This window comes from Ceratotherium simum, chromosome 26 (assembly GCF_057802395.1).
Source record: "Ceratotherium simum simum isolate JZ-2026a chromosome 26, ASM5780239v1, whole genome shotgun sequence".
In the NCBI taxonomy this organism is placed as follows: domain Eukaryota; kingdom Metazoa; phylum Chordata; class Mammalia; order Perissodactyla; family Rhinocerotidae; genus Ceratotherium; species Ceratotherium simum.
In genome coordinates, this window is record NC_141925.1 from 16042786 (window position 1) to 16070312 (window position 27527).

The following is a 27527-nucleotide window of genomic DNA, read 5'->3' on the forward strand; positions in this document are numbered from 1 at the left end:
ATTTCATTGCTCTCATCTCCTTTTTTTCAGATGAGTAGATTGTAATAGATTTCAGAAGCTAATAAAAATTCAATCAATTTCCTGGTCATTATCAACTACACTACCAGGTTCTGAGACTTGCAGTAACTTTTTGTTGCCAATTTATAAGACCACATCCAGGTGAGTCTTTATCCAAATACCTTTTAGATGCGCCGTCTTTTCTCTTTTCCTTGGTCATCCTGACACTGGGAGCTCTGAGAGGGCAGGTCTGTGTCTATCTAGCTTTGGGCCACATTCTTAGTCGCTAAGACTGTACCTGACACATAGTAGGCACTTGATAAATACTTGTTTAGTGCAGGATCTGAATCTAGATGTCGTCCTATTACAGCTGAGTGACTGCAGGGACGTCTTAGCTCTGCCGTGGCCCCTGCCCCTCTGGCTCCCAAAGTCGTCTTTCTGTATTTGCTCAAAAACTCAATCCATTCTCCTCATTCTCATAAAATACTATGAGTAAAACTAATTTAACTAATATTAAATACTAACGCTACTAATAAAGAACCAAAATCTACAGTTTAGCCAAAATGATAAGGTAGGAAACTAAAATAAGAAGTGTAACTATTCAAGAAGGCATAATTATTATTATTTGCAGATAATATAATAGTATGCTTAGAGAACTCAAGAGAATTAGCTGAAATGTTATTGGAACCAGCAAGAGAGTCCTCACGAAGACCAAAGCCCAAATGTAACAGCAATGATTGACTAGAAGATGGAGTGGGACGAAGATTCCATCACAACACTCTTAAGTGCCCACACCCTCAGAGGGCTACACTCCCAGCAGAGGAGAGGAGAATGGTTTCCTTTCCAACTCTGGGCTGTACTTGGTCTCCTGGGTCCCCAGCCAGTCCTGCTTGTGCCCAAAGTCTCCCACAAAACTGTTCTGTCAGCCTGTCAGCACTGGCTTTTACCAGTGTAAAAACTAAGGCTCAAACCCAGGCTGACAGGCGAATCAGATGCCACCCCCATTCTCATCCTCATCTCCCTCTCCGGGAAAACATTTTCTACCTGGCTTGTGACGATATCCCTCTGCCTCCAACAGGGGCAGCCTTTACAATTCTATTCCAGGAAGGTGGGTGTCTCAAGCTCCATCTCCATTTCAGAGGAAGAGATCATGGCTTCAATGAAAAGAGAGCACTTGGGTGGTCTTGGAACCAGAGAACTGTCCTGACCGGAAGCAGTATTGAGCAGACGGGAGCACAGGCTTTAGCTCCCAATGTCTGGGTCAGAAGCCTGGCTTTGCCGTAGCACTAACTGCATGACCTTGAACCACTTAACAACTTACCATGTGCCTCAGTTTCCTCATCTGCAGGATGGGGTAATGATAGCACCTGCTTCATGAGGTTAGAAGGATTCAATTAGTTAATTCATGGAAAGTGCTTGAAACAGTGCCCAACAGGTAGTAGGCACTCAATGTTAGTTATAATTATGGTAAATGATTATCAGTTTAGTTTTTACCATCAAGGCTTCAGCAATCTTACTATCCAAGTTTCTAATTGGGGCATGTGGTGGTGGAGGAGGAGGCACGAATGCAGCATTTGGCCACAGGTTTGGGGCTCCCACATCATCCTGACTTTTTTTCAGAACAGCGAATTATTACACTGTAGGGTAATAGGTTGAAACATATAAAATGGACATTTTAAAAGGTAAAAAGTGGCCAAATATTGACATTTTCGCATGGTACAACCTAATAATTTTCAATTTACTTGTTTCGCCCACTGGACTGTACATGCCTCAAAAGCACAGGCAAAGTTCATTCATCTCTCTCGTCCCCAGTCCTTGGCAATGGTTCTGATGCGAAGGAGATGCTCAGAAACTCCTTTGAGTTTCTTCTGTATGTGATGAAGAAACAGACTCGTGGTCAGAACACACATTGCATATCAGGTGTCAGAAAGGAGAAAGGTGACTTCCAAACAGTAGGGGCAAAACGTCTGCCCCTATAGCCCCCACGCCATCCCAGCACTGCCCCCCAACCCCAGACTGGGGTTGATGCCCTTCCTCTTTGTCCTATGGTACACAGGCTTCCGTCTAGCACGTGGCACATCAATCTTCACATTAATGTAATTTACTTCATCTCTCCAACTAGACGGTGCCCTCCCTGAGGGCAGGAACCCAGATCTAGTCTTTGGGGCACAAGTAGCTAGCACACAATTTGCAAATGAATGATTAATGGAAAGTCCCAGCAGGATTCCGAGGGGTGGGTCCATTTGGGGGATCATTCCTGCCTTTGGCAACTTTGTATGTTTAGTGGACCAATGAGCCCTGGGTTGGAGGTATAACCATGTAGCTTCAGTTTTAGCCCTGCCTACCCAGAGTAACTTGGGAAAGCTTTTCAACTCCTCCGAGCTTCAGGTTCATAATGGCTGAGAAAGCCCTTTGTAAATTTTAATTCACTTTGCATACTGGCCAGCACTATATTAACATTAATGGCTGTTATTGATGACTCTTTTTAAGCGTTAGGAATAGAGCCTGACACATAATAGGTGGTCAATAAGCATTCACGACATGAACTGGATTTGGAATCCTGAGCACTTGACTGAAATCGAGCCTACTTATGGCTGATGGAAACCTTGGACGGATTTTGAAGATGACAGATTTTTCAGGGGAATTGTTTCATCACAATATGCTACTTTTAAAAAAAGAGGCAACTCGATTTCTATTTTTTAGGTTAGGTGTGGGGTGGAGAGGAAATTCACCTACCTGTCCTTGCTTAAAAATAATTTCAAATAATTAAACCATCTGCTTGGGGAGAGGGCAGTGGAGACAGCTGAAGAGTCCTCAGTCAGGAAGGAAGACACAGTCCCTCAAAATGTCTGCAAAGACCAGGCTGGGAGGGTGAACCAAGACAGAGGTCTTCAGACTCAGCATTTGTCTTTTCTGATGCCTTGAATACCAGTCTCTGCAGCGGGCCCAGCAGTAAGCACAGAACACAAGCAGTGATGCACAGGCTTGCCACATCTCAGCTCTGCTGCTCAGTAGCTGAATTACCTTGGGCAGGTCATTTTACTTCTCAGAGTCTCAGTTCCCCCATCTGCCACGTGGGGATGACAGAAGTCCCACCTCACAGGCATTGCTGTGAGGATTAAATGAGGCAACTCGGAGCAATGTGTTTGATCTAGTGCTAGGCTCAGAGTAAATGCTCAATAAACGGTAGTGGTGGTGGTGGTGATGATGATGGTGATGATGAAGATAGTTATGATCCAAGCTGTTGTCTTCAATTTTTCAGGTTAGTATGGAAATTACATTTATGGGATTAACAAGGCGGTCATCTGTTCATCCATGCATGCGTCAATCCATCATCCATCCATCTATCCATCATCCATCCATCTATCCATCCCTTCCAGCCATCCAGCATTTACCAAGCCCCTTACCATGTGCCAAGGCCCACGAGAGGGTATTGGAGTCAAAGAGAGGACTCTGACCCTGTGCCTACTGTCAAGGGCTCATAGCCTAACTCAGCATCTTTTTGATGTTCCCAGGCAGCGATAAGTTTGAGTCCCCACAGGAATTTAAATGCCTCACCCTCACCCCTGTTATAGAATGTGTCACACTGTTTTACGATTATCTATTTTCCTTTCTACCTAACTGGAGTGTGAGTTCTTTAAGGGCAGGGACCATTTCATGTTCATCTTTGTCTTTCCCCTCCTCGCTATACCCTACAAGCCCTAGCACAAAGCAGGGCCTCGTGAAATGGAGCCTCGTCCTTCATGCAGCCTGGAGAGCGCGGGTGGGGATCTCATAGGAAATCCTGGTCAGTCTTAAGGAAAAACCCTTCTCTTTGTTAAGCACCTGCTATGTGCCAGGCGCCTCATGTGCGGTGTCTCCTGTGTTCCCCTCAACAAAGGGGGCACGCTCATCCTCATTCTACAGATCTGGAAATAGACTTTCAGAGAAGTTAACTACACACCGCTAGAAAGTCCAGAGGATCTCAAATCCAGGTCTTACCAACTTCTCTTCTTGCAGAAAAGCATTTGGAGTAGTTGGAAAGAGGAGATGAGGCCAAAAGTGTGAAGGTGTAAATGGATATGGGGTCTGTGTGTGTGTGTGTGTATACATAGTCAAATTTGAGAAGGGCATTAGCACAGTAAATTCAAAATCCTACAGGGCAAGGCAGGGAACATAAGTGAGAGAAGCAGGCCAGGTATAAGAAGAAAATCTCTGTGTTGAGGACACAGTAGGGAGAGGTGGGGACGGGGTTAACTGCATAGCAGCAGCTCCATCTAAAGGAGGCTGTGGCTATGTGGTTCTAGGCACTTGGTCACAGCCAGGGAGAGCTCGGTTTTGCCAGACTTCAAAATTCCTCAATAGTCTGAATTTTTATGAGTTCGCCTCTGAATGTTAATAGGGAAGGTGCTGCTTTTAAAGAAAACCTTCAACAGGCTTCTCTCACATTCTGAAGGGTCTGAGTTTCCAGTGGCTGTTGGCTGGCTCTGGCCCCCAGTGCAGGCCTCTTGGGGAAGTTAAATGAGGGTGATTGAGAAGGATGTTAACTAGCAGGCATCTGACCAGCATTTTGAGGGAGGCGTTTAGTGCTGACAGTGATTAAGCAAAAAAAGTCCCCTTATTCCCCAGAGCCATCCTCTTCTGGCCACAAGGTCTATTCTGAGAAGATCCAAGAGGCAACCAGCCTTTTCTTTCCTCTTCCACCAGCTCTCTCTGCCAATTCTCAAGATGTCCTGGGAGTCCCCACCTCAATCTTGGGGGCATCAGGCCTGACAGCAGTCACGGTGACAATGTCCCTCCGCCACACTGGCCGGAACTCAGTCCCGTTCATTTGTCAAATGACAGGGCTGAAGGTGCCCCTTTTCTTCTTGTCCGGGCACTTGCCTTCTCTCTGTTCAGGACTCCTGCAACCGACAGCGGGGTCATTAGAGGACCTGCCCGCTGCCACCAGCAAGATGAGAGTGCCCCGTTGTGCCGCAGCCGCTTTCCCGGGGCCCGGGGAGCCGGGCACAGACGGCCTTGGTGTTTGAGGACTTCATTGGTTTGCGCACTTCTCTTGGCCTCTCTGTTTTACTTGGAGACTGAGGTGATGGTGGACGGGCAGGAGCAGGACGCAGAGGCTGTGAGCCTGACCCTTGGCCCACACTCCCACTGTGTGCCGGCACTGTGTGGGCACTCTACAGGTATCCCTTGCTCTCTTCTGCCAGAGCCCGGGCTCCTGCACCTGCAGCCGCCTCCTCGCTCTTCTCGCTGCTCCCCTCTCACCACCTTCCATCTACTCCTTCACAGCAGCCAGAGAGACCTTTGGAAGACTCAAATTAGACCATGTCACCTGCCTGAAAGGCTCCTGTCTTTTTGCAACACTCAGAGTAAACCCCAGATTCCTCACGGTGGACCAAGGGGCGCACACGCTCCAGCCCCTGCCTGCCTCTCCCCTCCTCTCCTGCTGCTCCCTCTTGCTCCTGTATTCCAGTCACACTGGTCTGCTTTGTGCCAGCTCCTTCCCACCTCCCGGCTTTGACCCTCGCCGGTCCCTCTGCTGGCATGCCCTTCCCCTGCGCTTCCTGTGGCCGCTCCTTCTCACTATTCCAGTCTCGGCTCAGGCATCGGTGCTTCAGAGAAGCCTTTCCTGACCACCCTGTCTCATGTGGCTCCCTGTCGCCTTACTGTGTTCTGTTATCTGGACACCATGCATCGGGATGGAACATGGTGGTGTTTGTGCATTTGTTTCCTTGTTTACTGCTCATCTCCCACGTTGAATGCGTGTCTGGGCAGGAACCTCTTTGCCTTCTTCTTTGCTTTTCCCCCAGTGCCTACAAGGGTGCCCGACACATGAAAGGGGCTCCGTATCTATGTGCAAAGTGCATAAAGTTATCACCCCATTCCCAGCTGAGGAAGCTGAGGCCTGAAGAAGAAATCACCCGCTCAAGACCTCACAACTAGCAAAGCCGCAGCACTGGGACTCGAACCCAGGTGTGCCTCATTCATAAAGCATTGTGACTTCCCTGATGCCCTCCAGGCAGGAGAAGTGGTGTCCTGGAAGGTTCCCTAGGCAGACATGATGTGGGAACCAGGCCCTGTGAGGGTCAAGAGCGTGGACCTGTCATTCCTTTAAGGAATGCCCACCCCCGCCCTCCTCACGGCGCCGGCCCCTCCAGACTTCTCTCTCCAATCCTGCTCCCTTCTACCACCTCCCAGGGAAGCCGCTGCTTTCCTTCAAGAGGCAGATGATGGTTCTTGTCAGCAGCTCTGTGGAGCTGACCCGTGGTGGTGAGGCCAGGAATGCCAAGAGCAAAGGGCTGCGGCCAGAACAGAATCACCAGGCCATTCTGTACCTTTGACTGCAGAGCGCGTGTGTGTTTGTGTGTGTGTGTCTCTGTGTGTGTGCATCTCTGTGTGTCTGCGTAGAGTCCCTAAGTTGAAGTGATGTGGCTGATAGTTTGCTTTGCACTTAGCTGAAAAAGGTAAGAAATGTCTGTGGCAGAAAACCAATTCCCCCAGGTCTACTGACTGCCACACATTCTGGCAAATGACCGGGGAAAGAACGTCGCTGGTGGATGCCTCCGTCCTCACACTGTATTATGTGTTGTCCCAACTCGGTCAGTTTGCGTGGTTTTTATCAAGCCCTGGCTTCCTGTTTCCCTCTGCTTGCTCCTCACGCCATGTTCTCCCGCCACCCCCACCCCACCCTTTGGCGCTGCAGACTCTGGTCCTCTTTCTGTCCCGAGACGCAGGCACCGGTCCCCTCCTGCCTCAGGGTCATTGCCCTGCCTGCTCCCTTTGCCCTCTTCCCTCCATTCGTCCCTTCCTCAGCCTTCAGGTTTCAGCTGTTCCTCGTGAGGGAGCCTTCCCTGGCCTCCCCATCTGGGCAATTCCCCCCACGGAAAGCTCTCCTATCGCCGTGTGCCTCTCCTTCATGATCTTGTCACAAGTAATTGTTGACTTTTAGTCAGGTTTCTGATCATGCCGGTCTTCTCCGTGTGTGTGTGTGTGTGTGTGAGCACAAAGGCAGGGTGTGGGTCTTTCATAGCTTGCCATGTGCCTAGCACAGTGCCTGGTGCCTGGCAATGCTGGGCACATGGATGGATAGACGGACGGATGGATGGATGGATGAATGGGTGGGTGGATGGGTGGATGGATGGGTGGATGAATGGGTGGGTGGATGGGTGGATGGATGGATGGATAGATGGACGGATGGATGGATGGATAGATGGACGGATGGATGGATGGATGAATGGGTGGGTGGAGGGGTGGATGAATGGGTGGGTGGATGGGTGGATGGATGGATGGATAGATGGACGGATGGATGGATGGATGAATGGGTGGGTGGATGGGTGGATGGATGGATGGATAGATGGACGGATGGATGGATGGATGAATGGGTGGGTGGATGGGTGGATGAATGGGTGGGTGGATGGGTGGATGGATGGATGGATAGATGGACGGATGGATGGATGGATGAATGGGTGGGTGGATGGGTGGATGAATGGGTGGGTGGATGGGTGGATGGATGGATGGATGGATGGATGGATAGATGGACGGATGGATGGATGGATGAATGGGTGGGTGGATGGGTGGATGGATGGATGGATAGATGGACGGATGGATGGATGGATGAATGGGTGGGTGGATGGGTGGATGAATGGGTGGGTGGATGGGTGGATGGATGGGTGGATAGATGGACGGATGGATGGATGGATGAATGGGTGGGTGGATGGGTGGATGAATGGGTGGGTGGATGGGTGGATGGATGGATGGATAGATGGACGGATGGATGGATGGATGAATGGGTGGGTGGATGGTTGGATGGATGGATGGGTGAATAAGTGAATCAATGAATGCAGATACAGTTGTCTAATTATGCTCTCTGGTTTCTTGTCTCATCCTTCCTTGCCATGGGGCAAAATGAAAACACACATTTGGGTTAAAAGTCCTAGTGTCCTCTCAGTGTAGTTCAGCTGGTCATGACCTTTACTCAAAGGAGGCCCAAGTCATTCTGTTTCCATTTTATAGAAAAGTAAAGATCCTGAGTTGTCCATACATTGACGTTCCCTCCCTTTCAATCCCACTGGGATCCAAAGTAGCCATGTCCTTCCAATGTCCTGACACAATCTTCCTTACATTTCCCTTGGTGGGGGAGGAGGTGGCAGGGTTATCCCTGCTGTGATGGCCAAAGCACGCTCAATTTGGAATCCCAAAGATTTGGGGTCAAGGTCACCCCTAATTGGCTGTGTAACCTTGGGGAACTTCCTTGCCCTCTCTGGGTCTCAGTTTCTTCATTAAGAGCATTGTATTAGATCAGTGTTCCCCAGATTTTAGTGATTGGCCCACCAATGTTAAGATTTTTGCCATATTCTTGCATCCCCTGTACTATTATTTACTTAACTTCTTGTTTTAAAATGATTTGCCTTTTTTCCTTGAATTTATATGTTATATAATACTGCTGTCCAATATAAATGTAACGTGAGCCACATATGCAATCTCAATTTTTCTAGCAGCCACATTGAAAAAAAAAAAGAAATGGGTGAAATTAATTTTAACAATATATTTTATTTAACCATGTTTATCCAAAATATAATCAATATAAATTATGAGTGAGATATTTAACTTTTTTTGCATACGAAATACCCAAAATCTGGTGTGTATTCTACACTTCCAACACATCTCTCTATGGATGCTAAATTTTCACTGGAAATCCTTGATCTCTGTTTAGATGTCATAAAATGTACAGTTGAAAGAGTAGATTCATGTACCCAAGTTGTTCCAAGTATACAGTTAATTCCGATAACTGAATCAAGTATCAGATTTTAATTGTAAATTAATCGAAATGAAATGAAATAAAAAATTCAGTTCTGCAGTTGCACTAAATGTCAAGTGCTCAATAGCCATGTGTGGCTGGTGGTTACTATACTGGACAGCATGGATATATATCAACTCTGGATCACAAACCTGCCTCCCTGTTGTAAATAGAAGGTAGGCTTAAAAACAAATACAATGACAATACAAGAGTGACACTGAATTCTAGTTAGATATTGCTGCCTGCCAAGGTGCTGAGCCCTGGGCCTGCTCTGTCTGTTAAAAAGGGAGATTTAGCACATATTAAAAGGTGTTAAAAGATACACTAGCATCAGACTGAGACTTTCCCTTTGATGGAATCAGAAGGATTAAGAAAACTGAGAAGGGATGTAATGCTGCAGTCTTGTGCCACCTAAAACAATCCTACATGAAACAAGAACAACAAAAATCCCCAAAAATCTAGGTGGTCACTTTGAGCCCTAATATCCCACAGCCTCTTTCTCCTTTACTCCTATTACTTTGCTTCCTCTTAAGAGACCACCAGCAGTGTGATTTTTTGTGAAAAGCAAACTAAGACAGAGAATCTAAGTTCTGTTTCAGACTCTGCCATTCCCAGCTCAGTGACCTTGGGTAAGGTTGCAGTCTCCTCATTTTGTAAAATGAGGGTGTTTGGACTCATCAAAAACCAGCAGCCATTGGGACTGCCCCATGGCATAGCGGTGAAGATCAGTTCCACTTTGGTGGCCTGGGTTCACGGGTTTGGATTCCAGTCGCGGACCTACACTACTCCTCAAGCCATGCTGTGGCAGCGACCCACGTACAAAATAGAGGAAGACTGGCACAGATGTTAGCTCAGAGCCAATCTTCCTCAAGCAAAAAAAAAAAAAAGAGGAAGATCAGCAACAGATGTTAGCTCAGGGCGACTCTTCCTCACCCAAAAAGCCCCCCAAAAACAGCAGCCATGGAGTGGCAGGCTCTGCTCCCGGTGCTAGCCACAAATTGTCTTATTTCACTCACACCATGAACCCTATGAAAAGGCACTGTTATACCCATTCTGCAGAGAGGAACACTGAGGCTCAGAGAGGTTCGAGCACCTTGCCAGAGCCCCACCAATAGGAAGCCACAAGGCTGGAATCTGAATCCAGGTCTGGGGACCACTGAGCCCACATCCTAACTCACCATGCTGTCAGGTTCTAAGGGCTCTTCCCACTCCAAAAAATGGTAGATTTGTGTTCCAAGACATTGTCAACATGCAATTTGTGGTATTTCTTGGAGCTTTTCCTTCCAGTTTATGCCAAATCCCTGGTTTCCTGAGTTGGCATGCTTTTCCTGTTAAGCCACATATTTCTTTGGGTCTCCATCTCGATTCTTTCTTGCTCCTCCCTCTAGCTTCTGTTTTTATTCTCCACCCACTGTGACCCCCTTGGTGTTTCTTGGTGCTTCTTGAAGCTTTACCTACTCTGGAGTTTGTGATTTGGCAGTCTGGTGGGCCGTATTAAGCCTACAGACACGTTTGATTTGGCTCACACAATACTGGCTTGCACAGTGTTTTTTAAATTTTTGAATTAGTTGCCAACTAATTCAAAACTGAATTAGTCCCAACTGAAACATTGGGACATTTCATATAAAAATCTGGATTTCTAGATTTTTTTGGAACAATTTGGCAACATTGGACCATTGGCTGGAAAGCTGAGTGGTGGCGGCACTTTCTAACTCCCCCAGTCTCGACTCCTCCATATTGTCTGTCACCCCCGCCTCTTGACCCAGAGTATCAGTTGTCAGCTGTCATTGGGTGTGCCGCCATTTTCTTATAATAAAGCTGGACAGCAGTACCGAATATTGCTCCGTCATTTTCTAGCTGTGAGACCTTGGGTAAGTGTCTCAATGTTCTCATCTGAAAAGTGGGCAGAATAGTTACACATGCCTCAAAGGGTCATCATGAGAACTGAATGAGTTAATGCATGTAAAGTGCTTTAAAGAATCTCTAGCACGTAGTAAGTGCTACATAAGGGCTAGCAATCATTAAGGGGAATGTGCAGTGTTTTTGGTCCATATGTCTCTACCACTGAGGGAAAAGGAGACCAAAAGAGCCACATGTTTTCAGAAAAACAGCAGGGAAGCATGATTCTTTGGGTAAGTGAAGCATTTCTTAAAACTGGGCCACTCTGCTCATTTATACTCTCTGACTGCCCCTTGCAGGTATTTGAATTTAAGACACCTGCCCTCCCCTGCCGCCAGCATTTCCTGGTGCCCTCTGAAGGGCAGGTATCCTCTATCAGCATCGTCCATACACTTCAGATCCACAGGGAGGTTCAGTGGCAGTGTCTGTGTTCGGCTCCCTGCCCGCCTCCCGTTCATGATCCTGGCTGCAGCATGCAGGGTGGTGTGGCTGCGAGTGCTTTTCAGTCTCTGCCAGCTTCAGCTAAAGACCATTTCACGTTCTGGACTGATATTATTTTTGCAGGTTTCAAAGAACCACCGGCAACTCTCTTAGGGGTCTAAATTCTCTAGGCTTATGATGGAATTGATTGCTTAATCTATTGGATCATTCTCTCCTAGTTTGCCAGGGCGTGGGGTTTCATTTCTAGAGGGGGCACCCTGAGTGGGATTTTGCATTTATGAAAAGACCTATGTGTAAAGCAGGGTGTAGCTCCCAAGGATTACAAGGCCCCAACATGTGGACACGTTAGACAATAAGAACGATGCGAGCTACTATTTATTGAGCTCCTACAACGTGTGAGGGACTGGGAGAAGCCTTTTTATTTCATATTGCCACAACAACAATGCAGGGCACAGGAGGTTAATCACATTCACTGAAATCTTACTCTATAGGAGAGCAAACACGTGCCAAGAATGGTGCTAAGCATGTTTACAATCTCATTTAATCCTCAAAACAACCCTATGAGATGGGTATTATTATGATCCCATCTCATGGCTGAGGATGCTGAGGCTCGGAGAGGGTGAGAAATTTGCCCAGTGTCACAGGATTCAAACCCGGGGAGTCTGACATCAGAGACCACTTGCTTAAATGCTGAAATTGATTGCCCATTTTCTTGCAAATGAAAACTGGGGCTCAGAGAGATGGAGCCCTACCCCCGTGGTGACACAGCGAACAAGGGTAAGATACAGGATTCAAGTCCATGTCCGTTCAGTTCCAATACAATACACTTTTCACTCAACCTCATCAAGCAGAACTGACATATGGGATCATTACAGAAGCTGCACAGGGGAAAGGACGACAAAGCTATTGTTCTGGACCCCAGCCCAAGGCCAGCCCAGGCAACCTCCAGCATAGCTACTTCATTGGTCCGTGCTTGTGTCCCATCCAGGGCCATGTCTCCAACTGAGCCACAAGAGCAGAGTCTGGCTCTACTGGGCCTTTGACAGACACACACAGTGAGTTACTGCCAGAGCCAAGCCTGGAATCTAGGACTCCTCATGCAGTGCTCTTTCTCCCACTGTTATAACGGGGATCCTAAGGCCAAATGTGCGTAAAGAGGGGCCAGAGAGGTTACAGAGGAGAATTAGGTGCAGCATGTAGGAACTGTTTCAAGTTGGAGTGCACACGTGCTTTTGAAAGGGGCAGCCATTAAATACAGTCATGGGCTGCACAACGATGTTTCAGTCAATGATGGACTGTATATACGATGGTGGTCCCATAAGATTAGTACCATATAGCCTAGGTGTGTAGTAGGCTATATGATCTAGGTCTGTGTAAGTACACTCTACAATGTTCGCACAATGACGAAATTGCCTGAGACATTTCTCAGAATGTATCCCTGTTGTTAAGCAACTCATGACTGTAAATTATGGTACAAATATACAATGGAATACTATGCAGCTTCATAAAAGGATGAAAAAGCTTCACCTATACTGTTATGGATGATTAATATATTAAGTGAAAAAGAGTAAGATGTGGGACAGTGTGTATGATGTGCTCATTTTGGGGACAGTAAAAAATGGGAGAGTTTAAATGCTCTATTCATATTTGCTTGCATATACACTAAAAAACCTCGAAAAAATAAATAAGAAACTAAGACACTAATAAGCTGGCTACCTGTGTGGTGGTGGTGATGATGATGGAGTGGATTTGGGAATTGGCAAACAGGAGAAAGGAGTGGGAGGGAGACTTTGCAATGTGTGCCTATTGATATTTTTAGGTTTTTGAATAATATGAATATCATTACCTATTTAATACACAAACATACACACACACATAAAACTAGCTGTGTAGGAAAAGCAGCCTATTCCTCAGATCCAGCCATTTGCTGCCTTCTGGGAATATTAACCTAACGTCAGTTCTTCTGGTTTTTGAAGGGAACTTGGAAATCTATTTAAAAAAAAATCCCAATTTTTAATTTCAAATTGTTCATTGCTAATATATAGAAATATAGTAGGTTTTTGCATATTAACAGTGTGTCCTGCAAGTACGCTGTACTCACTTATTAGTTCTTAGGAGCTTTTGTTTATTGGGTCTTTATGATTTTCTATGAAGCCAATTATATCATCTGTGAATATAAACAATTTCTTTTTATCTTTCTTGTATACCTTTTATTTCTTTTTCTTGTCTTATTGCACTGGCTAGAACTTCCAGTATGATGTTGAATAGAAGTGGTGAGAGCAGACATCTTGCCTTGTTCCAGATGTTAGGGAGAAAGCGTTCCATCTTTCATCATTAAATGTGATGTTAGCTGTAGGTTATTTAAAGATGTCCTTTATCAGGTTGAGGAAGTTCTCTCTCTCTGTTCCTAGTTTGAAAAGTTTTATCATGAATGGATGTTGAATTTTGTCAAATACTTTTTCTGCATCTATTGAGATGATCATATGGATTTCCCTTTTTATTTATTTATTTATTTATTTATTTATTTATTTATTTATTTATTTATTTATGAGGAGGATCGGCCCTGAGCTAACATCTGCCAATCCTCCTCTTTTTGCTGAGGAAGACTGGCCCTGGGCTAACATCCATGCCCATCTTCCTCTACTTTATAGGGGATGCCGCCACAGCATGGCTTGACAAGCAGTGTGTCGGTGCGCAGCCGGGATGTGAACTGGCGAACCCCGGGCCACCGCAGCGGAGCACACGCACTTAACCGCTTGTGCCACTGGGCTGGCCCCCCTTTTTAGTTTTTTAATATGGTGAATCACACTGAATGATTTTCAAATATTGAACCAGCCTTGCATCCCTGGGATAAACCCAACTTAGTCTTGATGTATTATCCTTCTTATACATTCCTGGATTAGATTTGCTAATATTTTGTTGAGGATTTTTGTGTCTATGTTCATGAGGACTATTGGTCAGTAGTATTCTTATAATTTCTTTGTCTGGTTTTGATATTAGGGTAAAGCTGGTGTCATAAATCAAGCTGGGAATTTTTCCATGATTTTCCTAATTTTTAAATGATGAAAGAAATGACTTATAGAGTGCTTACTGTGTGCCAGTCCTTGTGTTAAGTGCTGTACACATTGAATCCTCCCAGCAACCCTATGAAGTACGTACTATTATGTATTATTATCATCAGGCCCACTTTACAGATGGGGAAACTGAGGCACAGAGTAAAGTCACCTGCCTAAGGTCACACAGCTTATAAGTAACAAAGCCAAGACTCAAACCCCAGAGGTCCAGTTCCAGACTTTGTGCTTTTAATCTGTTTACTACATTTTGTCTGAAGATGTTTACAGGCAAAAGAAAACATACCTCGAGGGCTCAGCCCAGCTTACAGGTCACTATTTTTCCACCTCTGGTTAACAACGACCCGTGTCAAAGCACTCACTACCTGCCAGGCTGCAGACTCGTCATCCCCCTCCATCTTGCACCAACCCTCAGAGGCGGGTATTACCACCCTCACTTGGCAGTTACAGAAACGCTGCGTGGCGAGCAGTTTCAGACTGTTGTCAACCTCACCTTGTCTCCCTTGCCATCTGTGGTGCCTTTGAGAAGGTAAAATTTTAAAAATATCTTTCAAATCTCGGTTTAACTTCGTGCTGCTCCTTCCTTATCAGGTGGGCTCACCTGCCCTCCCTCCCGCTTCTTCCCCCAGGCATCTCAGGAGCATATTTTTCTCCTGCACTGCGTTCCGCTTTGCACTGTCTTGTCCCAGCTAGCCCAATCAGTGTCCCCAACTCTATCTTGTTGGCTCTGATGGCTTATTGTATGTGTTTCTAGAAGTTAGAAACATCTTGCTGACTTCAATAGGAGGAGGAAAGAGATGGAGTTTTAGGAATAGCTGGGACACCAATTTTCTCCACTGAGCACACAGCATGAAGGACTGAGGTTAGTTAAAAGAAATTTCTGGCAGTAACGAAGGCACCGTGATGCAATGGAAAGAGCAGGTATTTGCGTGCTGGTTTGACTGTGTGACTATAAACAAGATGCTCCACTTCTCTGAATCTCAGTTTGCTTGTCTGTAAAATGGGTTCAGGGCCATGTACAGGTCACAGGGATGTAGTCGGGAGTAAGTGCAATGATATAAACGTTTAATATAGAAAAAGATCCACTGTGGAGGAGGCACTGAGTAATAAGTGCTTTCCTCATCCAGGCACTGTGCTAAGCCATTTTTACATAATTATTTTATTTCATATACACTGCCTGTGTGGGTAGTAGGTGCTAGTGTTACCCCCACCTTACAGATGGGGAAAATTGTGGTACAGAGAGGCTAAGAATTCTTAAGTGGCAGGGCTCTGCCCATACTTCACATTATCACCCCCTGGGTTCCACACCAGACCAGTTGAATTAGACAGTCTGGGGCAATTCCAGGAGGCAGGACACTGGACCACGTGGCCCTTCCCAAGCTCTTCCTTTCAATCTACAGATCGAAGGTGGTCAGAGAATCCTTGCTTTCTCCTAGTAACTGGCTCCCCCATTGCCAAAAGCTCAGCCACTCCCCATCCATCCCTCAGTTCCCACCCACGTCTCCAACCACCACGGTGAGAATCTGGGACTGGGGTGAGTCCACTGCCAGGAAAAGTGATTCAATTAAAATCTGTTTTCAACAATGCTACCAAGCCCTGCGGTCTGTTACCTCACACCCAGTGTAGCTGGCCTCCCAGTCAGAGGCAGGTAATGAGGGTTTGCTAATTGCTGGCAGCTGGGGGTGGGGCAGGGAGGGCAAGATGGTACAGAGCTCTGGAAGAGGAGTAACTGTGCCCCCAGTCCCTTCTCTGGCTCACTGGTGGGGCTGTGCAGCCCCCTCCTTCTTACAACCAAACCAGCTTCTTGATAACCACAACTGCAGCAGCACAGCGGCCATCAGTGTGCGGGGGTTCAGGCAGTAAGCAGAGACTGCTCCAGTACCATCATCTCCGTCAGCACCCTTGCTTCTCTGCACAATCCCAGGGGGTGCTACTCTCATGATGCCCACTTTCCAGATGTGGAAACTGAGGCACAGAGACACAAAAGGCCCACACATGAACACCCAGCTCTGCCTCATTCTACAGTCCGCATTCTTAATCACCAAGACATACTGGCCTGCGCTTATGGTTGTAAGAGAATGACTTAAGATTTCACCTTTGAACCACCTTGCACACCATGAACAAAACTGCTATCAGCCTTCGTACAAGCCTAGCCTCTCCAATCACTCTTCTCCGGAAGGCTTGGTCCTTCTGCATCCATTGCTGCCTCTAGAATCATTAGCTTCCTCTTGTGAGCTCCTGGAACTCAGGGACTGCACCGTAGGGGTCTCTGAGTCCCTTTGGCACCTCTTGGCACACAGTAGGTGGTCATAACTCTTAGTTGAGTGTGTGAACACAGCCTTGAAGAGCCTGTGCCCAGCACCGAGCCTGGCATACAGTAGATGCCAATGCTGTGGATCTGGAAGGCCCTCGCTGGCAGAGGAGTTAGGCTGTGAAGGTGTGAGGAACCTTGACTTCCACCTCAAGGGTTTGAAAGTCTGAGCTCTCCGTCATTCTCCCCATCCTCACGTCCCTGCTCTGGACCCTTGGAGCCTCCCCCTGTCTTCATGTCTCTGTCCCTTAAGGGCTTTTTAGAAGAAAAGCCTGACAGAGTGGCTACTCCGGTCAGCAGAGGAGATGGAAGGGTGAAGGGGCGGGGGTCAGATACATTCTGATGTGAGGGCTGAAGGGAACAAGGGGCCTGTCACTTCTCCAGTTCAGCAAGTGTCACCAATAACCAGCCTTCTCAAAAACTCACTCCCCAAAAGAGAGCTCCTGGAGAGGCTCCGGAGGGCGGATGGGGGAAGGTGGGAACTGGACCGAAACCAATTCCAGCTCAAGGTAATTACAGGACACGTGCTGCTGCTTCAGCAGGGCGAATCAGAGGCCGACCATCTCTCCCAGGGCAGCCGGGCGATTAGTTAGTAATAAAACCCTCATCACTCGCTTGGGGAGAGGCTCAGCATTAGTAAACTTAAGCTTTCTCCTACTTGCCAAATTTGGGAGGGGGGATTTATTTAAACAACCTCATCAGGAGCCCTGGCTACCAAGTTGAATGTTTTGGAAAGGAAATCTCCACAAGGCTCTCAGAAATCCAGCTCCCGAGTTCCCAGGATCCCAGAATGCTGAAAATGACGGGGTAGATGATGCTACGGTTCTAGGCTGTACATTGGATTTTTTTTCTCTCTGTTCCATTCTGTCCCTCTCTCCCGTCTGCCTGCAAGTGATCTTTAGGAATCTTTCTGCCACAAAGACCGTCTCAGGGACTGTCTGAAAGAAGGGGCCATCTCAAGCTGCAGCCCCGGGAAACCCCTCCCCCTCTCTCGCAAACGGCAAGCACCCCCCCACCGACCCCAGCAGCTCAGGTCTCTTCAGGAATTCACCACAAGTCTCAGCCACACTTTGGAGAGGACGTTAAGATGTGGCACCAGCCAGACATCTGCAAGAGCCATGAGCTTCCCAGGGTGGGTGGACCGGGAGGCAAAGCCAGGGGGCGAGGCGTGTCCTCAAGGAGACTGTGACCCCCTCAAGTGGCGGCCTCAGCAGCCCGCTTGTGTCTCTGCATCCTTGCCTGGCCAGGGCATGGTCCCGGAGCCACCCCCGACTCTTGTCAGCCAGCCTGGAGACCCGCTCCTCGCTCAGGCAGCAGAGGGGGCTCATCCCTTACTCCATCCCAGCGCCCCCCGAACAAGAGAGTGCCCAGCATCAGGGTGTCCGGCTTCATGTGGGGTCAGGCGGGGCACGCGGCGGGGCAGAGAGGCAGAGGTGTCCCAGAGCTGGGGCAGACGTGGGGGGCGACGGGAGAAGCGAAGCCCCCGTGAAGCCATCTGTCCGGACGTGCAGTCAAGTCACACACACAGCCCTCACGGACGCCGATCCTTTCAGACGCGCACACAGATACACACCAGCACACTCGAATCCACGCGCACAGTCACCCCAACCCACACTCACACCCTGCCCATCGCCTGCCGTGCACACACACCCGTGAAACACACACGCACAGTCCCCGCCAGGCCACAACAACTTCCTTTTCCCCCATTCTGGAAATGTCGGCAGTTGCCCTTAAGGCGTAAACTTTTTCAGAAGGGGCGCCAGGGATCGCACGGAGAAGGTGGATAGGCCTAGGGGGTTCTGGGCAGGGTCACTCCGCGCTTGGCGCTGCTGGCTGCCCTCCCTCTCCCCCACGCCCCTCACCTGGTAAACCGAGGCACAGCAAGAGGCTGTAGTAGACCACGGGCACCAAGCCCAAGCCGCAGGCCGAGCCGGGGGACCAGGACAGAGAGCTGTTGGCTACGAGGTGGGCGTGCGTGTGCTCCATGAGCGCGCCCCTCGCTCCCCTCGTCTCCGCGCCCGGCCTGCCAGCCCGGCTCTGGACGCCGGCTCGATGGTGGCGGCGGCCGAGGCAGCTGGAGCAGCAGCGCCTCTCTCCCCGCAGGACTTGCTTCCACCCTTGGCCGTGGTCCGCTCTGCTCCCTCCGCACCTGCCCGCCTGGAGTCGCGGCTCAGCCCTCCCGCAGGGCGCGGGGCGCGGGGCGCGGGGCGCGGGGACTCGGGAGGGGCTCCCGGAGCCGGTTTGTGCGCCTCCCACCTCGGACCCGCTCGGCTCCCGCCTCAGAGCCGGGGGGCTGGGACGCCGCTCCCCGCAGCCAATCAGCAACGGCCTGGACGCGGGGGGTGAGCTGCACGGGAGGAGGGGGTTCCAGCTGCCTCTCTCCGCTCCAGTTTCGGGAGAGAGAAGGAGTTAGACCTGGGAACCCCAGAGGAAGACCGCGGTGGGAACAGGCTACCCCAGACCTCCACCCCGCGCCGCGGGAGGGGCGTGGTGTGGGTGGGACCTGCTTCTCCCGCAGCGGCTCCGTACTCCTCAGGCGTGTCCTCGGTTTGCCTTTCTCGACTCTCCTCCCAGCCGCCTCTCTTTCCCCTCGCCGGTGCGTCCAGTCCGTCTCCATATAAAGGATTCTCCACCCGGGGCGTTGGGGAAGGGGAGGCTGTTGGAACGAGGATGCTCAAAGGTTGTCCCTTCCCCTGGACCAGAGAAGCTGAGCTTGAGAGGAAGACCGTCTGAGTGCGCGTGTTGATTCTGGAGGAGGCCAGAAGCGGTCTGTCCCTGGGCTGGAGTGCCTTTGAAGGGGACGCCGGCAGGCTAAGAGGAGCCCGCCACACGCAGCCCTTCTGCCAGGGATAAGGATGTTGCAGCCACTCAGACACACACTCACCCACTCTCACACACAGACACACAATACCCAGTCATGCTGGCGCGCGCACACTCACCCTGCCCCGCGGAGGCCCTCTCATCCCAACCCAGACACGTGGAAACGCAGGGGCATCCTCATTAACACGCACAAAGACCACGCTCACACGACACCCCAAACACAGCGGGGAGGCATCTGGGGGGTGGTCCGGGGTTTGAAGGTTGTGCGAAGGATCGGAGAGGTAAAGCCGGTAGTCTTGGAGAGTCTGGGTGAATGGGCACCCCTCCTCCTCCGTAGGGTAGGCAGATGGAGAGTTCCCTGTGCACCTCTTTGGAGGTCACAACAGAATTGGGAAGGGAGAGAAGTCCGTCTGGGGCTCAAGACAGCGTGTGTGAGAGAGTTAAAGATTCTGCAGAAATACAGAGAGAAGCATTTCGGGGGCGGGGGGCGGGGAGCGTGTAGCAGCTGCTAATGCAGGAACATGTGATGGGCTCTGAGATGGTTAAGACCCCCGTCTGTTCCCCGATGGCCCCCGCCTCCCCATAACATCCATTCCTGGGGAGAAGGAACTGGCTGCGCTTTCCCCAGCCTCTTCCAGGTCACCCAAGATGGAGGGGACCCCTGCCCCTCATGCCCAGCAAGGGGCATGTATCCAGTCCCCATCCTTGTTAGGGGCTCCCCCAGGCAGGGACGGGGGTGGGCGGGGCAAACCCCAATGCCTTCGTGGCCAGGCAGTCTGCTTGAGAGAGGCATCTGCTGGGCCTGGCTGGGTCTGTGGTGAACAAGGAGCGTGTGGCCTCTAAAGGGACAGATTATTACAGAGAATCACATGGTTGAGTCTGACATCTTAAGCCAAGTTAGATATTGAAATTTTGTTGTGAACTCTTGCGCTTAAATGTGACTACCCCAAACAGAAACCCCGCTGCATTGATACATACAGCATGCCCCTGTAGAGGCTCAATCAATAATTATTCAAAAACCTATGGATTGGATTTGTCTGCAGGCAACCAGGCTGAGATGAGAAACTGTGACGGGGAAGGGGAGAGGATGCGATCTGACGAAGCTCCGCAGTCTGTTCAGAGATCTCCCTGCGTTGTGAATCACGGACAATGCCTCAGGGCTTTTGCACTGGCTGTTCCTTCTGCCTGAAAGGCACTTTCTCCAGAAAGCTGCCTTAACCTGCTTTCTCATCTTCTTCAGGTCTTGTCTTTTACGTCGCCTTCTCACTGAGGCTTGCCCTGACAATCCTTTTCAAAATTGAAATCTCCACCTCTCCCCTCCAAAATGCTCGCTTCCTCTGCCCCTTCCCTGCTATTTTTCTCCATAGCACTTAGCACCAATGGCATACCATATACAGTTTATTTATTTAGTTTCTTGTCTGTTTCCCTTCTTAGAGGGGCAGGGCCTTTTCTCTGTTTGGGTTGTGGCTGCATCACCAGCTTCTACGTAGTACCTGTATGTTGCAGACTCTCAATAAACATTGAAAGAATGAAGGGCCCCAGTACCCACTGACTAGGGCATGCAGGGCATGGGGAGAGGAGTTTATCTTTGCTTGTCTTTGTGGGCCAGAGTGTCAGAACATGGGATGCTGTTAGGGTTAGGGTTGGGGGGGGTGTAGTCTCAGGTTTAGCAGGTAATTATCATGTCTGACTAGCCACTCTAAAAATGATTTGTGTGGTTTGAATTCTGGGGCTCTAGTTGGAGACTCTTTATAAAATTAGAAACGTGGCTGGGCAGAGGGACTGGGCTGCATGGGGAATCTTGATGGACCTGATTGTTTCTGAGCCTCCATTTCCCCATCTGTAAAATGGGGATGAAGGAAACCAGGTATGCCTTGTTCCAGGGATGCTGAGCAGGGAGAGAGGGAGTGGAGCGGTGGAAATGATGCAGACTGTGATCTCGAGAATGAGGAATTGGACTGGGTCGTCTGCTGACTGCATCGGGAATCTTGGCAGCTTGTCAAGGTCCAAGTTTCCTGGGAAATTGATGGGTTGGATGAGAAGAACTTTAAGGTCCTAGGTCAAACTTTTGGTCCTGGGGGTGGGGGGCGCAGAATGAGTCAACAACGAAGTCTCTTTAATTTTGCTCAAGGGCTGCCCCACTTGACTGGGTCCGTAAGACAATGGCATGCTTGAGTCAACAACTGTGCTTGGCTAAATCTATTCACTTATCCGTTCTTTCAACAGGCTTACTGGACAGTTAATGTGTGTGGATCAGAACTGGCCACATATTTGCAGGACCTGTTGCAAAAATGAAACTGCAAGGCCCCTTGCTCAAAAGTGAAGAATTTCAGGACAGCAGCAGCAGAGCATTAAACCAAGCGTGGGGCCCTTCTAAGGCGTGGGGTCCTGTGTGATGCACAGGTCACAAAGCCATGAAGCTGGTCCCACTCAGGGTACAGAGGTGGGCAATAAGAGTTAACATTTACTGGGAGTTTATTATGAAACAGCTATGTCTTAACTCATTTTATCCCCACAATAACACTGGAAGGAAGGTACAATTAGTAGCCCCATTTCACAAGTGAGAAAACCAACGCACAGAGAAGTTTAGTAATTTGCCCAGGGCCACCCAGCTGGGATTATCTGAGGCAGTCTGGCTCCAGAGCTGTGCTGAAACCACTGGGAGAGCTTAGTTTAGTGGAAGGACAGGTCACAATGATGTAAGGGCAGGGACTTCGTCTGTCTCGTGCTCCATCATATCCCCAGTGCCAAGACAATGCCAGGTAGGTGTCCAGAATTAAATCTTAAGTAAATATAATAGAATTATATGGAGAGTGTTAGGGGAGGGGTTGCAAACTCGAATGCCTATAAGCCTGGGCAGGTAATAAACAAGAGTGAGGAATAACTATCGTCCATTCTTCACTTCCATAAAGAAATAGGCTGTGTCTCATTTTCCTAGAAACTCTTGGCCCTCTTGGTCTAGCTTCTGTTTCTCCACCCTTTGAGAGAGGCAGTGGTATGAAGGAATAATTCTTTACTCTAAGAAAAACAGCAGCACAAACATAACATAAAATTGTAACGAACACTTTACTCAGTTGGGGAAGGCAATAGGGAGTGGTGGGGACTGGAACAAACCGGAAGTGTGTGCTAGCCGCTGTCCTGAGTTCTGGGTATACAGTTGTTTTAAAAAGTTGCCGTGGTGTCTGCTTTCTTGGATTTTAAGTGCAAGAGATAGGCATGAATCAATCTATCTTATATATACATATATGTATAACTATAAACTTGGATAAGTGCTATAAAGAAAAAGTCAAAGGAATGAGAGAACATGTACCAGCGAGATCTGATGTGATCTGGCAATCAGGGAAGGCTTCTTTGAGGAAGTGATATTTGAACTCGAGATGAGACAAAGGATGAGTAAGGGTTAATTAGGTGAAGGGATGTGGGGCTGAAGGTGAGGGGAGCATCTCAGGGAGAGGAAAGAGCAACTGCAAAGGTCCTGGGGTGGGAGCAAAAATGACTCTTTGAGGAGCCAGAAGACCAGGGAGGCTGGGATGCCGTGAGTGGGGGGGGTGCATGGAGCTGGATGTGGTTGGAGAGTGGGAAGGGCCTTGTAGGCTGCATTGAGGAGTTTGGTCTTTATCCCTGGTTTTAAGCAGGGGAGTGCCATGATTAGATTTGCATTTGAAAATATTTGCTTTGTCAGGGAGGTGGAGGATTGATAGAGCAGAGGCAAGGATGGAGGCCGGAGGACAAGTTATGAGGCCGTCAAGCTGGACGTGTGAGAAGTGATGGTGGCTTGGACTAGGGTTGTACTGATGGTGGAGTAGATTGCATCCCAGAAATTAGGGGAGTGAGTACATGAAGGGAGGGGGAGGAAGAACGGGAGGGAGAGAAAGAGATAAAGACAGAGACAGAGACAGAGAGAGAGACTCAGAGGAAAAGAAAGAGAGAGACAGGGAGGGAGAGACAGAGATGTGGACATAGACACAGAGAGATGAGAGATAGATGAATAGACAGACAGACAGATTGACAGGGAAAGATGCACATGGTGATTGTGGCTGAGATTGTTCTGGATGGGAGGGCTGGTGAATGGGGCTTGGAGCACCCTAGGGCCTCTCTGCTGACCCACCCTGTCTCCCCACCTCCCGTAAGAGTGTAGCTTGTCCTCTGGTTTCTCCTCACTTTTCGAGGCTCCTCTTAAGGGTCACCTCATCCTTAAAGCCTTTCCTACCCTGTGTGTCCCCCTGCACCTCCTGGACACAGACACCCCCCTCTACTTGACTTACCACATGGTGTCGCCACTCAGGGGTTACCTGTTACCTGCACTTCCTGGATTCCGATGTCCTCGTGGGCAGGGTAAGTTTCCTTCCTCTTTGAATCTTAATGCAGGACCTATATTGCAGGATATGTAGTGAGTCCTTGAACCCAGACCTGGGTGTGAATTTCAGCTCAGCTCCCTTGTAACTGTGTATTCGTCAGGACTCTTTTTATTGAAATTGATAGAAAAGAGCTTAAAGTAGCTTAATTTTTAAAAAGAAATGTATTGACTCTTATAACTGAAAACTACAAGCATTTGCTGGAGTTTAGGCCTGGCTGGATCCAGAAGCAAAAAGTGCCCATGCCTTTCCATTAATGGGCTCTGCTTTGCTTTGGGTCAGCTGCATTCCTAAGCAGGTTCTTACAACATCATAAAAAGATGGACACCAGCATCGCTGCATGTGTCCTATCAGCTTAGTAAACTGAGCTGGAAGAGAATTTCAGTGACAGTCCTAGGGAGGCTCTCGGTGGACCAACCTGACTCCTGTGCCCATCTCAACCAGACTCACCAGTTGAGTTGGATGTCTGTAGCCAACCAAGAATACGCTGATTGGCCAGGAGGGGCTCATGGGTCCAGTTATGGAGCCAAAAGACAGCGTCAGTTCTTCCCAAACCACATAGACTGTGAAAGGAGCTGGACCATTTACCCAAAGGAGACTTGGGATTCTGTAACAGGAGGAATGGGAACAGATGCTGAGCAGGCAAAATTGTCACATCTATAAGCTGAATTCAGCCTATGGGATGTCAGTTTGCTACTCCTCTGTTAGAGCTAGGTTGCATGTTTTATTTCATTTTGTATTATTTATTTAATTTTCAAAAATATACTTTATTTTTTAGAGCAGTTTTAGGTTCACAGCAAAATTGAGCAGAAGGTACAGAGATTTCCCATATCTCCTCTGCCCCCACACATGCACAGCCTCCCCCATGATCGACATGCCCCATCAGAGTGGTACCTTTGTTATAAGTGATGAACCTACAACGACACATCATTATCACCCCAAGTCCATAGTTTACATGAGGGTTCACTCTTGGTGTTGTGCATTCGATGGGTTTGGACAAATGTATAAGGACATGTGTCCACCATTGTAGCATCATAGAGAGTATTTCATTGCTCAGAAAAATCCTTCGTGCTCCACCTATTCATCCCTCCCTTCTTCTAACCCCTGTGTTTTATTTTTTTTTGGTGGGGAAGATTAGCCCTGAGACAACATCTGTTGCCAATCCTCCTCTTTTTGCTGAGGAAGATTGGTCCTGGGCTAACATCCGTGCCTGTCTTCCTCTACTTTGTATGTGGGAGGCCACCACAGCAGGGCTTGATGTGCAATTCGTAGGTCTGCACTTGGGATCCGAACCTGTGAACCCTGGGCCACTGAAGGGAAGTACACGAACTTAATCACTATGCCACCGGGCCGGCCCCTGTGTTTTATTTTTTTATGCCCAAAATATCTTGTGTATGAGCCATAAACAAATACTGAACTATAGTTCGTGACATGCATGCTGAAGTTCTGGGATGAAGTGGACTACTGATGCCACTGCTTGGGACGTGTATCAAAAAATTAAAGGAGTTGATGGGTAAACAAAAGAATGGATAGATCTGTGTTAAAGCCAGGAGATGTTACTAGTAGAATGTAGGTCATGGGTACATGAGTTTTCACTGTAAAATACTTTCGATTTTTATGTATCTTGGAAAATTCTCGTAGTAAAATATAGGAAAAAAAATCTTGTCTAATGTTATTTTGATCAAGTAGATTATTACAAGCTATTGGTGAAGCCAACACCTGCTGGTGGTGGTGTAATTGTTTAGAAATTCCGCCTTTGGAGTTGTTGCAGAAGACAGTTCCTTCCCTGCTGTTAGCCTGTCAAAATGGTACCCGACATTTTCCCCTGCTGCTCCCCATTCTCCTGACCCTGGCTGGCTCTGCTACAGCTTTTACCAGTTTGTCTTACTCTGCAGGCTCTGGTTTGCTTTCCAGTAATGGTAGCATTGCGTTTGTCTGCTGTTTGTATTCTTCTGCACTCATGGCTCATGGCTGAGGACGTCTTGGCCAGCTGCTGAGGATCCTTCCCAGCATTCCTTGCAACAACCATTCACCAGAGCACTAATGTGAGCACATCCCTGGTGAGCACATCAGTTCTCCCAGAATTTGGATAAAGTCTTTTGTTGCTTGTCACTGACCTGTCGAGGCGGTTGGGGGCTGCTGCAGAGCAGGAAGAGATTTCCACAATTGCATGCCTCTCTCTCTCTCCAGCCCAGTGGGGACAGAAGCATCCAAGTTGCCTCTGTGTAAATTTCATCAGGGGGCAGTGGAGAGTTGCTACTGGAGGGACACAAAGTTTCAGTTATGCAAGATGAATAAGTTCTAGAGATCTTTAACCTCATGACTATAGTTAATAATATTGTATTATACACTTAAAAATGTGTTAAAAGGGTAGATCTTATGTTAAATGTTCTTACTACAATTAAAAAAATCAATCCAAAACATGCAGTTTGTCTGGATAAGGCCCTGTAGAGATGTGAGGAATGCTTCTCAAAAAAAACAAAAAAAAAAGAAAAAAAAGAGATTCCCTTTCGTTTAAGTTAGAGAAGGATTCTGTTGCTAGCAACTCAAGGATATGCATTGACCAGCCGGTGACCTTTGTTCTCATTATAGTAACACTTCACGATGGATAGAACTTTACTTTTGTAGAGCCACATACAGCATTTTGTTTTAATCCTTATCATTACCTACATGAAGCAGCCCAGGGCTTAATTAGCTCTTTTTACACATGGGAAATCCACGGCCTAGAGAGCGCATGCAATGTGCCCACGATTACATAGTGTTTGAGGACCGAGGGACCCACAGCGATGATTCTGTCCAGCTCTCCCATTTTACAGATCAGAGGATTGAGGTCTGGAGAAGTTAAGTGAGGTGTCTGCGGTGACACGCTGCATTCGTATCAGAGCTGGAACGAAAACACAGCCTTTATAACTCTAAGTTTAATGCCATTTATTGCATCATTGAGAATTGGCTCCAAAAGAGACAATAACAGTAACTTGTAGTTGACATCAAGTCTGTGTGTTGCGTGAATAAAAAGTTACCAAATATCATCTTCCTTTGATTTGTAGTTTCAGGGGCCGAGAATTCTCACACACTCTATAACACCTAGAACATTCCAGTTACTCAAGTTGTCGAACTAGAAGATGAGAGGAAGTTTGAATATTCTTTCCAGTCAGCTAATCATGAGAACATTCCCCCAATCTCTGAGCCTTTTTTTTTTTTTTTGCAACCACTGCACTCCAACTGCTGAAAAGTTCAATTTTCTTTAAGAGCCTCAGAAACAGTCCTAAGAGGGAGGCACGGGGTAGTAAGAGCAGTGAGAGGGAAGGTACTTACCAGAATCTTCCCCGCAGGGATAAAACGTTGAAATGTACAGAAAGCATGACTCATCAATGTACAGATAAGGCTGGTTCCCCCAAGCAGCAACAATGGCAGAAACAGAGCAGCTAAAAAGGCAATCCAGTGACCGGGCCGGGCTAGGTGGGGTCAGAGGAATGAGCTGTCCTGCTCGGGAAAGTTTCAGAATGTCCTGAATACCTGAGTAAGGCTCTCTTCCCTGGAACAGCAGTGTCATCCCAGGGACTCTGCATTACTGATCTAAGAGACCAATTTACAACGTGACGGTGGGTTCTAGTCCCACTCTGCCTCTCTCTACAGCTGGCGATATGGGAGGAGAATCTGCAGGAGACTTGGAGAGCTTTCGCAGGTGAGGGTTAGCCTTGTTCCTGGCAGCTAATTTCTAAAGTCAGCAGGTCCCTGAAGCCTTCTTAAGATGCATATGAGGGGCCAGCCCGGTGGCATAGCGGTTAAGTGCAGGCACTCTGTTGCGGCGGCTCGGGGTTCGCCAGTTTGGATCCTGGGCGCGCACTGACGCATCG

At 48.3% G+C, this 27527-nt stretch overlaps 1 protein-coding gene across 2 annotated transcripts in view; it reads right to left on the bottom strand.

Annotated features, from left to right (window-relative positions):
• Positions 1–18789, bottom strand: part of GPR139 (G protein-coupled receptor 139) — a 52253-nt gene extending 33464 nt beyond the window's left edge. Inside the window, exon 1 of one of the 2 annotated variants that reach the window (XR_015556439.1) lies at positions 18358–18426. Coding sequence is in view for 1 of the 2 variants with exons in the window: in XM_004441816.2 (XP_004441873.1) it covers positions 18358–18481 (124 nt within the window). In the remaining variant the exon portion in view is untranslated. Of the gene's footprint in view, positions 1–18357 lie in introns of both variants that reach the window. The other variant, XM_004441816.2, reaches the window with a different exon arrangement.
• Positions 18790–27527: the final 8738 nt, after the last annotated feature.